Source organism: Palaemon carinicauda, chromosome 4 (genome assembly GCF_036898095.1).
Source record: "Palaemon carinicauda isolate YSFRI2023 chromosome 4, ASM3689809v2, whole genome shotgun sequence".
Taxonomy (NCBI): domain Eukaryota; kingdom Metazoa; phylum Arthropoda; class Malacostraca; order Decapoda; family Palaemonidae; genus Palaemon; species Palaemon carinicauda.
Genome location: NC_090728.1, coordinates 56,564,252 through 56,579,334, shown reverse-complemented (window position 1 = coordinate 56,579,334; position 15,083 = coordinate 56,564,252). Strand labels below are relative to the sequence as shown.

Here is a 15,083-nt window from a genome sequence, read left to right as displayed (position 1 = left end):
TTATTCCAGGATTTTTACAGTTTTAAAAACGGATATATTGACGTAAACGAGTGATATTACGGTCACCAACCCGTAAAAGATAATAAAGTTTGTAAAATTTACGGTCGCCTGTATCTTACTGAAATACGGCTGAAAACAGTATATTTTACGAAGAATTTCCGGTTTTTTTTTTTTTTTTTTTTTTTTTTTTTTTTGATAAGCAGCCCTTAAAGTAAAGTAAAGTAAATAATATATTTCTCTGATTTCATAATTAAATTTTCTAAAATTAATTTTCTCTGGACGAACATTTCCGTATGACGTAACTTTTCCATCCATCTCTCTTTTGATTTCTGTGTCAGAAGGAATTTCTCCAACGTTTAAAATACTAATTTCGATGACAAATGTGTTATAAGCATGACATTCCTCAGCACTGATGTCACCGTTATATAAGCATGCATGTATATCTGACATTCCATTAACATGCCTCGTGTCACCATTTATCTTTCAGTAAAGGTATACGTCCTTAAATACTCATATTATTTCTTAGAAAAGATAAATTTGGAAGAAGGAAAAAGATCGGGCACACTATTCTTCAGGAAGGGAAATTAGTAACAGCTTTCATCTAAATGAACGAGGCTGAAGGAAATAAGAAAAAAAAAGTCATGAATAATTAAAAGGGAAAAAAAATATTCGTTTTGAAGTCTGAAATACTCTTTTTACCCGGAAAGTGAAGAGAAGAAAGTAGTAGTTCTTCAGAAGTAAGGGATAATAATAATAATATTGCACTCAAAGATAACAAATACAAAAACTATAGGGGCACTAAATACAGCGCAGACTTCCGCCGCGGCATCTTATTTCTCGACCTTGAACTTTGACCTTAACATGTATTAATTGACGTGGATTTTCACACACTTAAATATGAACCAACTTTGAAGTCTCTGTGACAACGATATCCATACTTATGGCTGATTACGTGAATTGGATATTTTGCTTGACCGTGACCTTGACCTTTAACCTTGACCTTCCAAAATTTAATCATTTCAACCTTTTTTCATGTTAATCCCTTGAAGTTTCAATAAGATTAAAATTGTGGCCAGGAAGCTGTTCACACACACACACACACACACACAAACAGGGGCGAAAACATAACCTCCTTCCAACTTCGTTGACGAGGGTAAAAATAGTGTAAGTAAAAAGAAGCAAATAATAAATATATCAATATATTGTCTTACTTATATAGAAAATAGATGTACCTAATTATAATATATATGGTTCTTCTTAAATAAATTGACAGTACTTCATGGTACAATAACTTCACAAAACTAGTTAATAACAAAATCCAAATCCTTAAAGAAAACTTTTATTCAAAAGAAGATTCTTGCTATGAAGACCATTTACAAAATCGGTTTTGAAATTTCAATCAGTTTTCGAGTTTCCGCTCCATGAGGCTGGCGAAGATTAGCTCCATCGCCATAAATGATTAATGATTCGCCTACTTCGTCCCGGAATGAAAGCGACCAATCTTCTATATTGCTTGGCAGCGGCCTTTCACACTTTCGTGTGCTGCAGTAAGGTGGTATGAAGCTTAAATTATAAATTTTAAAAATATAATGTAATAAAAATTCAAACAAATGTGTTATTGCTATCATTATTCTTTCCATATCTCTAAGTTGTAACTCCCTTATATTCATAGGTTGTAGTAAGGCTGGTATGAAGCTTCATTCTAAATTTTTGAAATATAATGATTATACAAATTCAAACAAATGTGTTATTGCTATCATTATTCTTTCCATAGCTCTTTGAGTTGTAACTACCTTATGTTCAAAGGTTGTAGTAAGGCTGGTATGAAGCTTAATTCTAAATCTTGAAAATATAATGTAATAAAATTTCAAACAAATGTGTTATTGCTATCATTATTCTTTCCATAGCTCTTTGAACTGTAACTACCTTATGTTCAAAGGTTGTAGTAAGGCTGGTATGAAGTTTAATTCTAAATTTTGAAAATATAATGTAATAGCAATTCAAACAAATGTGTTATTGCTATCATTATTCTTTCCATAGCTCTTTGAGTTGTAACTGCCTTATGTTCAAAGGTTGTAGTAAGGCTGGTATGAAGCTTAATTCTAAATTTTGAAAATATAATGTAATAAAAATTCAAACAAATGTTATTGATATCACTATTATTTCCATAGCTCTTTGAGTTATAACTACCTTATGTTCGAAGGTTGTAGTAAGGCTGGTATGAAGCTTAAATTCTAAATTTTGAGAATATAATGTAATAAAAATTCAAAAAAATGTGTTATTGCTATCATTATTCTTCCCATAGCTCTTGAGTTATAGCTACCTTATGTTCATAGGTTGCAGTAAAGCTCCAAGTTTCTGATGCATAAGTTGCTATTGGTAAGACCATTTGGTTAAATAATTTTCTCTTTAGAGAAAGTGACAGCAGCCTTTCACACTTTCGTGTGCTGCAATAAGGTGGTATGAAGCTTAACTCTAAATTTGAAATATAATGTAATAAAAATTCAAACAAATGTGTTATTGATATCATTATTCTTTCCATAGCTCTTTGGGTTGTAACTGCCTTATGTTCAAAGGTTGTAGTAAGGTTGGTATGAAGCTTAAATTCTAAATTTTGAGAATATAATGTAATAAAAATTCAAAAAAAATGTGTTATTGCTATCATTATTCTTCCCATAGCTCTCGAGTTATAGCTACCTTATGTTCATAGGTTGCAGTAAAGCTCCAAGTTTCTGATGCATAAGTTGCTATTGGTAAGACCATTTGGTTAAATAATTTTCTCTTTAGAGAAAGTGACAGCAGCCTTTCACACTTTCGTGTGCTGCAATAAGGTGGTATGAAGCTTAATTCTAAATTTGAAAATATAATGTAATAAAAATTCAAACAAATGTGTTATTGATATCATTATTCTTTCCATAGCTCTTTGGGTTGTAACTGCCTTATGTTCAAAGGTTGTAGTAAGGCTGGTATGAAGCTTAATTCTAAATTTGGAAAATATAATGTAATAAAAATTCAAACAAATGTGTTATTGCTATCATTATTCTTTCCACAGATCTTTGAGTTGTAACCACCTTATGTTCAAAGGTTGTGAGTAGGTTGGTATGAAGCTTAAATTCTAAATTTTGAGAATATAATGTAATAAAAATTCAAAAAAATGTGTTATTGCTATCATTATTCTTTCCATAGCTCTTTGAGTTGTAACTGCCTTATGGTCAAAGGTTGTAGTAAGGCTGGTATGAAGCTTAATTTAAATTTTGAAAATATAATGATCATACAAATTCAAACAAATGTGTTATTGCTATCATTATTCTTTCCACAGATCTTTGAGTTGTAACTGCCTTATGTTCAAAGGTTGTAGTAAGGCTGGTATGAAGCTTAATTCTTAATTTTGAAAATATAATGTAATAAAGATTCAAACAAATGTGTTATTCCTATCATTATTCTTTCCATAGCTCTTTGAGTTGTAACTACCTTATATTCAAAGGTTGTAGTAAGGCTGGTATGAAGCTTAATTCTAAATTTTGAAAATATAATGTAATAAAAATTCAAACAAATGCGTTTTGCTATCATTATTCTTTCCAAAGCTCTTTGAGTTGTAACTGCCTTATGTTCAAAGGTTGTAGTAAGGCTCCAAGTTTCTGAAGCGTAAGTTGCTATTGGTAGGACCATTTGGTTAAATAATTTTCTCTTTAGAGAAAGTGGCAGCGGCTTTTCACACTTTTGTGTGCTGCAATAAGGTGGTATGAAGCTTCATTCTAAATTTTTGATATATAATGATCATACAAATTCAAACAAATGTGTTATTGCTATCATTATTCTTTCCATAGCTCTTTGAGTTGTAACTGCCTTATGTTCAAAGGTTGTAGTAAGGCTCAAAGTTTCTGATGCACAAGTTGCTATTGGTAGGACCATTTGGTTAAATATTTTTCTCTTTAGAGAAAGTGGCATAATCTCATTTTGTTGCAGTGGACGGACATATTTTTAATTGGAATTACTCAACTTCCTAAAATCACTTTTTTTTTCTTAATAGAGAAAGTGCCATATGCCTTTTCATAATCTCATTTTGGTATAACAGACCGACATACTTTTGATTGGCATAGCTCAACTTCTAAAATATTTTTTTTTTTTTAGAGAAAATGGCATTTTACATTTCATAATCTCATTTTGCTATAGACTGACATACTTTTGATTGGCATAGCTCAACTTCCTAAAATATTTTTTTTTTTTTAGAGAAAATGGCATTTTACATTTCATAATCTCATTTTGCTATAGACTGACATACTTTTAATTGGCATTGCTCAACTTCCTAAAATATATTTTTTTTTTTTTTTTGAGAGAGAGAGAGAGAGAGAGAGAGAGAGAGAGAGAGAGAGAGAGAGAGAAAGTGGCATTTTACATTTCATAATCTAATTTGTTATAATGGAATGCCATACTTTTGATTGGCATTGCTCAACTTCCTAAAATACTGTACTTTTCTTTTTAAAGAAAGTGTCATTTTACTATTTATAATCTCATTTTGTTATGATGGACTGACATACTTTTGATTGGCGCTGCTCAACTTCCCAAAACCTAACCTGGATTTTCTACTATTATGGCAATATCTTTCTCTCATATTCGTTAACTATTTTTAGGTATTAATGGAATTGTATCTGATTCATGGACATGGCATACGGGGCATATGTAAATCTATATATAACATTTCACCTATTACTGATAGCTTCTGAAAAAAAAGTCTTAATAAGGAAAGTTGCATACTAGTGCAAGAATGTCTTATATAGCAAGGTACAAAAAGACTTTTCCATTAACCATACGACGGAAAAAAATCTGAAAAGAGCCATGGGAAAACTGCCAAAAACAGAGTAGGAGGAATAGCAGGTAAGTAAAAATCATTTAGGTTTAAACCTCACACGTCTCTAACTGTCGACCTAACCGCGTCAGGACTCCTCGCTGCTGGGAGGAAGGACGCTGGTGACTGGTACAACACCTGACGCTACCGGGGTCTAAGCGATGTCAGGCAGGGCAGCCTGATCTGGACTACGGTCTACCGCAAAGCCAAAGCAAAGTCATATAAAGAAGGCAACTGTACTTAACCCCCACACAATGGAAAAAAGCACGCAAATATTAGAAGTTTAAACGTACATTATGTGCCATAAGTTGTAGAAGAATCACTTTTACTGTATCTGATATATAAAAAAATACAAAACAGCAAACGATCAAAAAGTTAATAATCCATTTAAAGGACTAAACTCTCCATCTATAACGGTAAAAGCATAAGCACACATATTAAAAATTCTTGTCAAACAAGAGGAATGTGTGCAGGCGTCGCACGTAGCGTGACAAAACACTATGAGAAATAGTTCTGAAAAGAGCAAGATAATGATGAAAGGACGTAAGTTGATGTTTAAAGGCTAACACTTATTGATCTAAAAATCGTCCTGACTAACAATTACGGGTAGATGTCTGACAAGTGGTGGCGGTGTATGAGATCATCATTTATCATTATTATCATTATCATCATCATCATCATCATCATCATCATAATTATAATCATCATTATTATTATTATCATTAACATTATAATTATAATCATTATTATTATTATTATTACTATTATTACTAGTAATAATAATAATAATAATAATAATAATAATAATAACTATAACAATAAAATAATAACAATAACAATAACAATAACAATAACAATAACAATAATAATAATAATAATTATAATAATAATAACATAATAACAATAACATAATAACAATAAAATAATAACAATAATATAATGATAATAATAAAAACAATAATAATAATAACAACAACAACAACAACAATAATAATAATGATAATAATATCTAAGCAACACGCCTATTTGAAAAGCAGGATGCCAGCAGCCAAAGGGCTCCAACACGGAAAAATACCCCAGTGAGGAAAGGAAATAAAAGAAAATAACCTACAAGAGAGGTAATGAGTAATTAATGTAAAACTATCACAAGAACAGAAAAAAATGGTTCCAAAAAAATTGCGCCCCCCCCCAAAAAAAAACCGAATGAGGAAGGATTAATGGGGAAAACGGGAGGAGAAGAGGAGGAGGATGAGGGGGAGGAGAAGGGGAGGAGAAGGGGAGGAGGATGAGGGGGAGGAAAAGGGGAGGAGGATGAGGAGGAGCAGGAGGAGAAGGAGGAAGATCAGGGAGGAGGAGGAGGAGAGCAAGATAAGGGGAGGAGGATGAGGAGGAAGAGCAGGGGAGGAGGAGGGGGAAGAGCAAGATCAGGGGAGGAGGAGGGGGAAGAGCAAGATCAGGGGGGGAGGAGGAGGAGGAGGAGGAGGAGGAGGAATTGGGACCTATTCAAATGAATATGCAGGAGTTTCCCCAATGCCGCGGGAACAATGTCCTTTTAAATTTCATGTAGTCAAGAGATGGAAGCGACTGTGAATTAGAATACAAAATGTCACAGAACGGAATTTTGGAATGCCGTATGCCATCTCATTAATGTCGTGAAAATTCTACAGATGCAAATTCTGCTAATCTAAATTCTACCGATGAAAATTCTCCTGAGACAATCCTACCAATGAAAATTCTACTAAGGACAATACTACTAATGAAAATTCTACTAAGGACAATTCTACCGATGAAAATTCTACTGAGGACAATTCTACCGATGAAAATTCTACTGAGGACAATTCTACCGATGAAAATTCTACTGAGGACAAATCTACCAATGAAAATTCTACTGAGGACAAATCTACCAATGAAAATTCTACTGAGGACAATTCTACCAATGAAAATTCTACTGAGGACAATTCTACCAATGAAAATTCTACTGAGGACAATTCTACCAATGAAAATTCTACTGAGGACAATTCTACCAATGAAAATTCTACTGAGGACAATTCTACCAATGAAAATTCTACTGAGGACAATTCTACCGATAAAAATTCTACAGATGAAAATTCTACCGATTAAAATTCTACAGACAAAAATTCTACCGACTAAAATTCTGCCGATGAAAATTCTGCCGATGAAAATTCTGCTGATGAAAATTCTGCCGATTAAAATTCTACCAAAGAAAAATTCTGCCGATGAAAATTCTACCAAAGAAAATTCTGCCGATGAAAATTCTACCAATGAAAATTCAACAGATGAAAATTCTACCAATGAAAATTCTACCGATACAGAGGACAATTCTACAAGTGAAAATTCTACCGATTGAAATTCTACCTATGAAAATCCTACATATGAAAATTCTGCCCATGAAAATCCTACAGATGAAAATTCTGCCCATGAAAATCCTACAGATGAAAATTCTGCCCATGAAAATCCTACAGATGAAAATTCTGCCTATGAAAATTCTACCAATAAAAATTCTACCGATAAAAATTCTACAGATGAAAATTCTACCAATGAAAAATTCTGCCGATGAAAATTCCACTGACGAAAATTCTACAGATGAAAATTCTACTCACTATTATGAACGACTACCAAGAGGCAAGTTTTGGTAATTTGGAATCTACATTCATATTCCATGAATAATAGGAATTATTTTTATTATTATTATTACTAGCCAAGCTACAACCCTAGTTGGAAAAGCAAGATGCTATAAGCCCAAGGGCTCCAACAGGGAAAAATAGCCCAGTGAGGAAAGGAAATAAGGAAATAAATAATTAATGAGAATAAATTAACAATATATCATTCTAAAAACAGTAACAACGTCAAAACAGATATGTCCTATATAAACTATTTCGTAATAAAACAAAAACTCGTATAAAGAAATAAAAAGACAAACTTCTGTAGGGTTCAGGTGAAAAATATCGCCCTATGAAGGAGATTGATCAAGGGACTGACAGGCTATATAAAAACAACTTGACAAGAACGAGGTAGTGAAAGACGAACATATCCCCATAGGTGTGCTATCAATCTCTCTCTCTCTCTCTCTCTCTCTCTCTCTCATCAATAAATGCATATGAAAGAAATACGGGTATTTTCAACCATTAATAATATCATTTCTATGTAAAAATAGTTTTTTTCCTCTTTCTCTCTCTCTCTCTCTCTCTCTCTCCTCTCTCTCTCTCTCTCTCTCCAACATATGCATATGAAACGAATACAGGTATTTTCAACCATTAATAACAGCATTTTTAAGTACAAAATTTCTCTCTCTCTCTCTCTCTCTCTCTCTCTCTCTCTCTCTCTCTCTAAATGCATATGAAAGAAATACAGGTATTTTCAACCATTAATAATAGCATAAGTACACAATTTCGTTCTCTCTCTCTCTCTCTCTCTCTCTCTCTCTCTCTCTCATCAATAAATGCATATGAAAGAAATGCAGGTATTTTCAACCATTAATAATAGCATTTATAAGTACACAATTTCGTTTCTCTCTCTCTCTCTCTCTCTCTCTCTCTCTCTCTCTCTCTCTCCAATATATGCATATGAAACGAATTCAGGTATTTTCAGCCATTAATAACAGCATTTCTATGTAAAATAGTTCTCTCTCTCTCTCTCTCTCTCTCTCTCTCTCTCTCTCTCTCATAAAATAAATGCATATGAAAGAAATAAAGGCATTTTCAACCATTAATAATAGCATTTATAAGTATACAATCTCTCTCTCTCTCTCTCTCTCTCTCTCTCTCTCTCTCTCTAAAAATCAATATAGGCATATGAAAGAAATAAAAATATTTTCTACCCTTAATAAGAACATTTATAAGTAAAAATTTCGTTCTGATCTCTCTCTCTCTCTCTCTCTCTCTCTCTCTCTCTCTCTCTAAAAATCAATATAGGCATATGAGAAATGAAAATATTTTCTACCCTCAATAAGAGTATTTATAAGTAAAAATTTCGTTCTCTCTCTCTGCATGTATTTTCTACTTATAATAAGAGCAATTATAAGTAAAAAGTTAGTTCTGATTTTATTTCAAATAACCTCTCTCTCTCTCTCTCTCTCTCTCTCTCTCTCTCTCTCTCTCTCTCTCAAAGTCGATATATGCAAACAAAAACTTGCAAGTATTTTCTTCTCTTTAATATGAGCAATTATAAGTAAAAAGTTAGTTCTGATTTTATTTCAACTAACCTACCTCTCTCTCTCTCTCTCTCTCTCTCTCTCTCTAACTTTACAGTTTGCAATGCACTTCTAGCCAGTTTAAACTGACTTTTATATCTGTTTTAAGAACGGCCAGGACGAAGGAGAACCTGGAATCTAACGACCCGTTTGAAGGGGAATTGACCCATCAAGTCGTCGGCCACTGTTCAAAGGTTTCATGTCTTTAAAGGACGACATTTTTTTGGGGGGGGGGCGGGGGTAAGGGGGGGGGGGCTGGTTGACATCTAAGGGAAGAGAGAAATTCGGAAGAGGGGCGGAGAAACCATTAGCGAATTTTTTGGGTATTTGTTTACAAGACCACTCTCTCCATATACTGAAAAATTAGGCAAAGCTATTGTTTTTCTCTGTTACTTTTTCATGATTTAAAACAATTCGCAATATGGAAAAGAAGTTAAAATTATAAAATAAACTATAGACTTATACAAAAAAATAGCTTAGTTTCCTCACTAAACGACCTGGAGCTGACATCGTCAACATAGTCAACCAAACAGAAGTTCGTGATGCCAGCGTAAGTTTTATATATATTCAAATGTATACTAAATTAAAAATAGAGTAATCACTCAAAAGTGTCCATAAAATATACAATTAAAAAAAAGAGACACTTTTGATTTATAATTCTATAGTGTTTTGTAATTTCAAATTGTTTCCCAGGTGGCAAATTGTTTTAAATTATGGAAAAGTAATAGAGGAAAACATTAGCTTTGCGTAATTTAGCAGTATATGGAGAGCGTAGTCTTGTAAACAAAGATTTTTTTTTTTTCATGATTGTCGCTGTCACACGCTTTCCTTCAACATTTGTTCTTCCATTTATCAAAGGGCGGATTTCGAGTATGTTGTACAAAATATGTTTCATTTGCTATATGTTAAAATGTATTACTTGATTGATAATAAGTTTATTTATGCAGATATCTATATCTTAAATGTATATATTGCTCAATTAATAATAAGCGTATTTAAGTGTATATATTCAAAATGTAAATCTTTTTCGATTAATAATAAGCTTCTTTATGCGGTTATCTATATTTAGAATATAAATATTGTTCGATTGATAATAAGCTCATTTATGCCGATATTTATATTTAAAATATAAATATTGTTCGATTGATAATTAGCTTATTTAAGCAGATACCTTTATTTAAAATGTAAAGCTAGCTAGATTAATAACAATCTTATTTTTGCGGATATCTATATTTAAAATGTAAATCTTGCTCGAATAATAATAAGCTTATTTAAGCGAATATCTATAGTCAAAATGTAAATCTTGCTCGATTGACAATAAGCGTCTTTATGCAGATATCTATATTTAAAATGTAAATCTTGCTCGATTAATAATAAGCGTATTTAAGTGGATATCCATAGTCAAAATGTAAATCTTGCTCGACTGGCAATAAGCGTCTTTATGCAGATATCTTTATTTAAAATATAAATCTTGCTCGATTGATAATAAGCTTATTCAAGCGGTATCTTTGATTAAAATGTAAATCTTGCTCGATTAATAATAAGCTTATTTAAGCGGATATCTATACTTAAAATGTAAATCTTGCTCGAACAATAATAAGCTTCTTTATGCAGATATCTAAATTCTAAATTTAAATCTTGCTCGATTTGCAAGCTTATCTAAAATATCTATATCTAAAATGTAAATCTTGCTCGATTGATAATAAGCTTATGTAAGCATATATTTATATATTCAAAAAGTATATCTAGCTCGATTGATAATTAACTAATTTCTCTTAGCGGATATCCATATCTATAGCAGCCCATTCACGATCAGTAATTACTGAAGGAATTCCTTCAGTAATTACTGATCGTGAATGGCTTGCTTATATCTATATCCAATCAAGATATCCGAAGAGTTCAAAGTCAACCAATCCTTAGGCAAAATAAGAGTAGCCATTACGATTAGGCATCCGGGGATCCAGAGAAAATGAAAAGGGCCGGCTATATGAAAAGAAAAGGGGGAGCAAAGTGAGAGAGGATATACGCATCAAGAGATCTAATAAGGAAAAGAGAAGGGAGGGAAAGAAAGGGAAGGGAGAAAGGGAGAGAAGACACGATCAGGGACATCCTTCGATGAAAGGAGGAATTGGAATGAGGATGTCGCATCCAACCACATGATCGCCATTATCTGTGACCACACCGAAGAGATTTTAATCTTTCCTCTCATTTATGCATCTATGACATTTCCCCCCTTCTCTGACTTCCTTTCCCATTCAGTTTCCCCTATAGTACGCTTCCCAGGAAGAGGAGGAGGAGGAAGGAGGAGGGGGGGGAGGAGGAGGAGGAGGAGGGGAGGAGGAGGAGGAGGAGAAGCAGGAAGATCAGGGGAGGAGAGGAAGATCAGGGGAGGAGAAGGAAGATCAGGGGAGGAGGAGGAAGAGGAAGAGGAGGAAAAGCAATGAGGGGGTGAGGAAGAGCAATATCAGGGGGGGAGGAGGAGGAGGATGAGGAAGAGAAGCAGGGGGAGGAGCAGGAGGAGGAGGAGAAGCAGGAGTAGAAGGAAGAGCAGGGGGAGGAGGAAGAGGAACAGGAGGAGGAGGAAGAGGAGAAAGGAGGAGAAGCAAGGAGGAGAAGCAGGAGGAGAAGCAGAAGGAGGAGGAAGAGCAAGAGCAAGAGCAGGGGAGGAGGAGCAGGAGCAAGAGCAGGGGAGGAGGAGCAGGAGGAAGAGCAGGGGAGGAAGAAGAGGCGCAGGAGGAGGAGCAGGAGCAGGAGGAGAAGCAGGAAGAGGAGGAGGAGGAGGAGGAGGAAGAAGAGCAAGATCAGGGGAGGAGGAGGAGGAGGAGGAAGAGCAAGATCAGGGGAGGAGGAGGAGGAGGAGGAAGAGCAAGATCAGGGGAGGAGGAGGAGGAGAAGCAATATCAGGGGGGGATGAAGAGGAGGAGGAGGAGGAGGAGGAGGAGGAGGAGGGGAGGAAGAGGAGGAGGGGAGGAGGAGGGGAGGAGGAGGAGGAGAAGCAGAAGAAGCAGAAGGAGGAGGAGAGGAGGAGAAGCAGAAGAAGCAGGAGGAGGAGGAGGAGGAGAGAAGCAGGAGGAGGAGGAGGAGGAGAGAAGCAGGAGGAGGAGGAGGAGAGAAGCAGGAGGAGGAGGAGAAGCAGGAGGAGGAGGAGAAGCAGGAGGAGGAGGAGAAAGAGGAGGGGGAGAAGCAGGCGAAGCAGGCGAAGCAGGAGGAGGAAGGAGGAGGAGGAAGGAGGAGGAGGAGAAGCAGGAGGAGGAGAAGCAGGAGGAGGAGACGCAGGAGAAGCAGGAGGAGGAGACGCAGGAGAACCAGGAGGAAGAGGAGGAGGAGAAGCAGGAGGAGGAGACGCAGGAGAACCAGGAGGAGGATGAGGAGGAGGATGAGGAGGAGGACAAGGAGGAGAAGCAGAAGGAGGTGGTGGTGAAGCAGGAGAAGCAGAAGGAGGAGGAGTAAGAGAAGCAGAAGCAGGAGGAGGAGAAACAGGAGGAGGAGGAGAAACAGGAGGAGGAGGAAGAGAAGCAGAAGCAGGAGGAGGAGAAACAGGAGGAGGAGGAGTAGTAGGAAGTAGGAGGAGTAGTAGGAAGTAGGAGGAGGAGGAGGAGGAGGAGGAGAAACAGGAGGAAGAGGAGGAGGAGGATTAGTAGGAGGAGGAGGATTAGTAGAAGTAGAAGTAGAAGTACGAGGAGGAGGAAGAAGAAGAGCAAGGGGAGAGGAAGAGGAGAAGCAAGGAGGAGAAGCAAGGAGGAGAAGCAAGGAGGAGGAGGAGGAGGAGTTGGAGGAGGAGTTGGAGTAGTAGCAGGAAGCCTAGCCCTCATCGTTACTCCTATTGGTGTCCATTGGATCATGAAACAGCAGGAAACGTTCGACCTACGGCGAAAGAAGGCATTTGCGTGTGCGAATTCTCCCTGGCTAATTTCATATAGGACATTGCGTCGAGATAGAATCTTTTAGTTTTACTTTAATTTTCTCTCTACTCCCGTCTCTCTTTTGTACAATTTTGGTAAAAAATACTATTATTATTAAAAAAAAAATCACTAACTTGCATTTTATTAACTACCAAAGTCTTCTCATCAATGATAATAATAATAATAATAATAATAATAATAATAATAATAATAATAATAATCACCATCTCCTCTTACGCCTATTGACGTAAAGGCCCTCAATAATAATAAATAATAATAATAATAATAATAATAATAATAAATATTAAACAAATAATAAATGATAAATAAATAATAAATAATAAATAATAAATAATAAATAATAAATAATAAATAATAAATAATAAATAAATAATAAATAAATAATAATAATAACAATAATAATAATAATTGTAATAATAATCATAAATTGTATTAATAATAATAATAATAATAATTATAATATTAATAATTATGATAATAATAACTATGATAATAATAATAATAATAATAATAATAATAATAATAATAATAATAATAATAAATTACTATTATTACCAACATTATCATCATCACCAATGATAATCATCATGATAATATGCTTGATTTATTACCGAGCATAAATTGTTGAATAAGGACTATATACTAAAATCTCTGTTCATATCACTGCAATTCTTCTTTTTATATTTTAATGTTCCCAATTATTTCAAAATTATCACCTCGATCAGAAAAAAAAATATTTCTCAAAGACTTATTTCAATATCAGTTTGTTTTTAAAGATTTCTCGTTTATGTGATTTCCAATAAACATATCTATACATAAGTTGTTGAATGAAAGTTTAAAAGGTTTGAAGGCCGCTCATGAATGGCAGAGGCAAGGGACAGCGACATTGCCCAATCAAGTAGGACAATGCCTTAGAGACAGATCATATACACATATGATCAGCGCCCGAACCCCCTCTCCACTCAAGGACCAAGGAGGGCCATGCAATGGCAGCTGATTACTCAGCAGATAGACCTATAGGCTCCTCCAAACGCCCCATCCTTAGCTCACAAGGATGGTGAGGTTGCAGCGACCAAAGAAACTAACGAATTTGAGCAGGACTCTAACACCCGTCTGGCGATCACCAGTCAGGGACGTTACCCTATCGGCCACCACAACCTTATTATCAAAAAAAAAAAAAAAAAAAAAAAAAAAAAAAAAAAAAAAGTGATGTAACCTTGGCCCGTTTTAATAACTAGCCTTCAATAACAAAAAAAAAACAAAATTAAAAAAAAAATTATTCGAAAATGCAATGACATTTAAGTCGTGATATGCTTTGCGTATATCATTTGAAAATCAAATCTTCAATTATTGTTGTCACGACGAACAATAGGAATATGAGTAACTCGTTTAAGAAATGGATAAAATACAATCGGAAATTAATGGAGTTCGATCATTATCTTTTGTGAATACAAATTTTTACGTTCCGCAAAACATTTCTTATCAGTTTATTTCCACGGTTATACTGTTTTTTAGTTTTTAATGACTTTATTATTATTATTTTTATTATTATTATTATTATTATTATTATTATTACTAGCCAAGCTACAACACTAGTTGGAAAAGAAAGATGCTATAAGCCCCAGGGCTCCAACAGGGAAAAATAGCCCAGTGAGGAAAGGAAATAAGGAAAGAAATAAATGATGAGAATAAATTAACAATATATCATTCTAAAAACAGTAACAGCGTCAAAACAGATATGTCCTATATAAACTATTAACAACGTCAAAAATAGTTATGTCATATATAAACTATAAAAACTAATCTATTTCCAACATTTGGTAGAGAATCATATCAGCAAAGCATATTTTCAATGTTATAAAAAAAATTAATTTATAAATGAAATATAAGAATTTTTTCCGAACACTTGGCAAAGAATCTCAACTTCAGCAAAGGATATTTTTAAACAATTATTATTGTTGATAATTTTCCAATCTGAACGTTAATAAAAATTTACTTTTTATATTAAATAGCATCTATCATTTCTGAATGTTAATAAAAATGTACTTTATATATTAAATAGCATGTATCTTTTCTGGATGTTAATAAAAATGTACTTTGTATT

At 34.4% G+C, this 15,083-nt stretch overlaps 1 protein-coding gene across 1 annotated transcript; it reads left to right on the top strand.

Annotated features, from left to right (window-relative positions):
* The first annotated feature begins 5,346 nt into the window (after positions 1 to 5,346).
* LOC137639434 (probable elastin-binding protein EbpS) lies at positions 5,347 to 6,967 on the top strand. The gene is made up of 2 exons (XM_068371708.1): positions 5,347 to 5,389; positions 6,561 to 6,967. The coding sequence occupies exons 1-2, from the start codon at positions 5,347 to 5,349 to the stop codon at positions 6,965 to 6,967; spliced, it is 450 nt and encodes a 149-aa protein (XP_068227809.1).
* The last annotated feature ends 8,116 nt before the right edge of the window (positions 6,968 to 15,083 follow it).

Coding starts and splice junctions, on each gene's coding strand:
- LOC137639434 (XM_068371708.1), top strand. CDS start 5,347: ATGAGAAATAGTTCTGAAAAGAGCAAGATAATGATGAAAGGAC. Junction 5,390..6,560: donor CAAGATAATGATGAAAGGAC/GTAAGTTGATGT, acceptor AATTCTCCTGAG/ACAATCCTACCAATGAAAAT.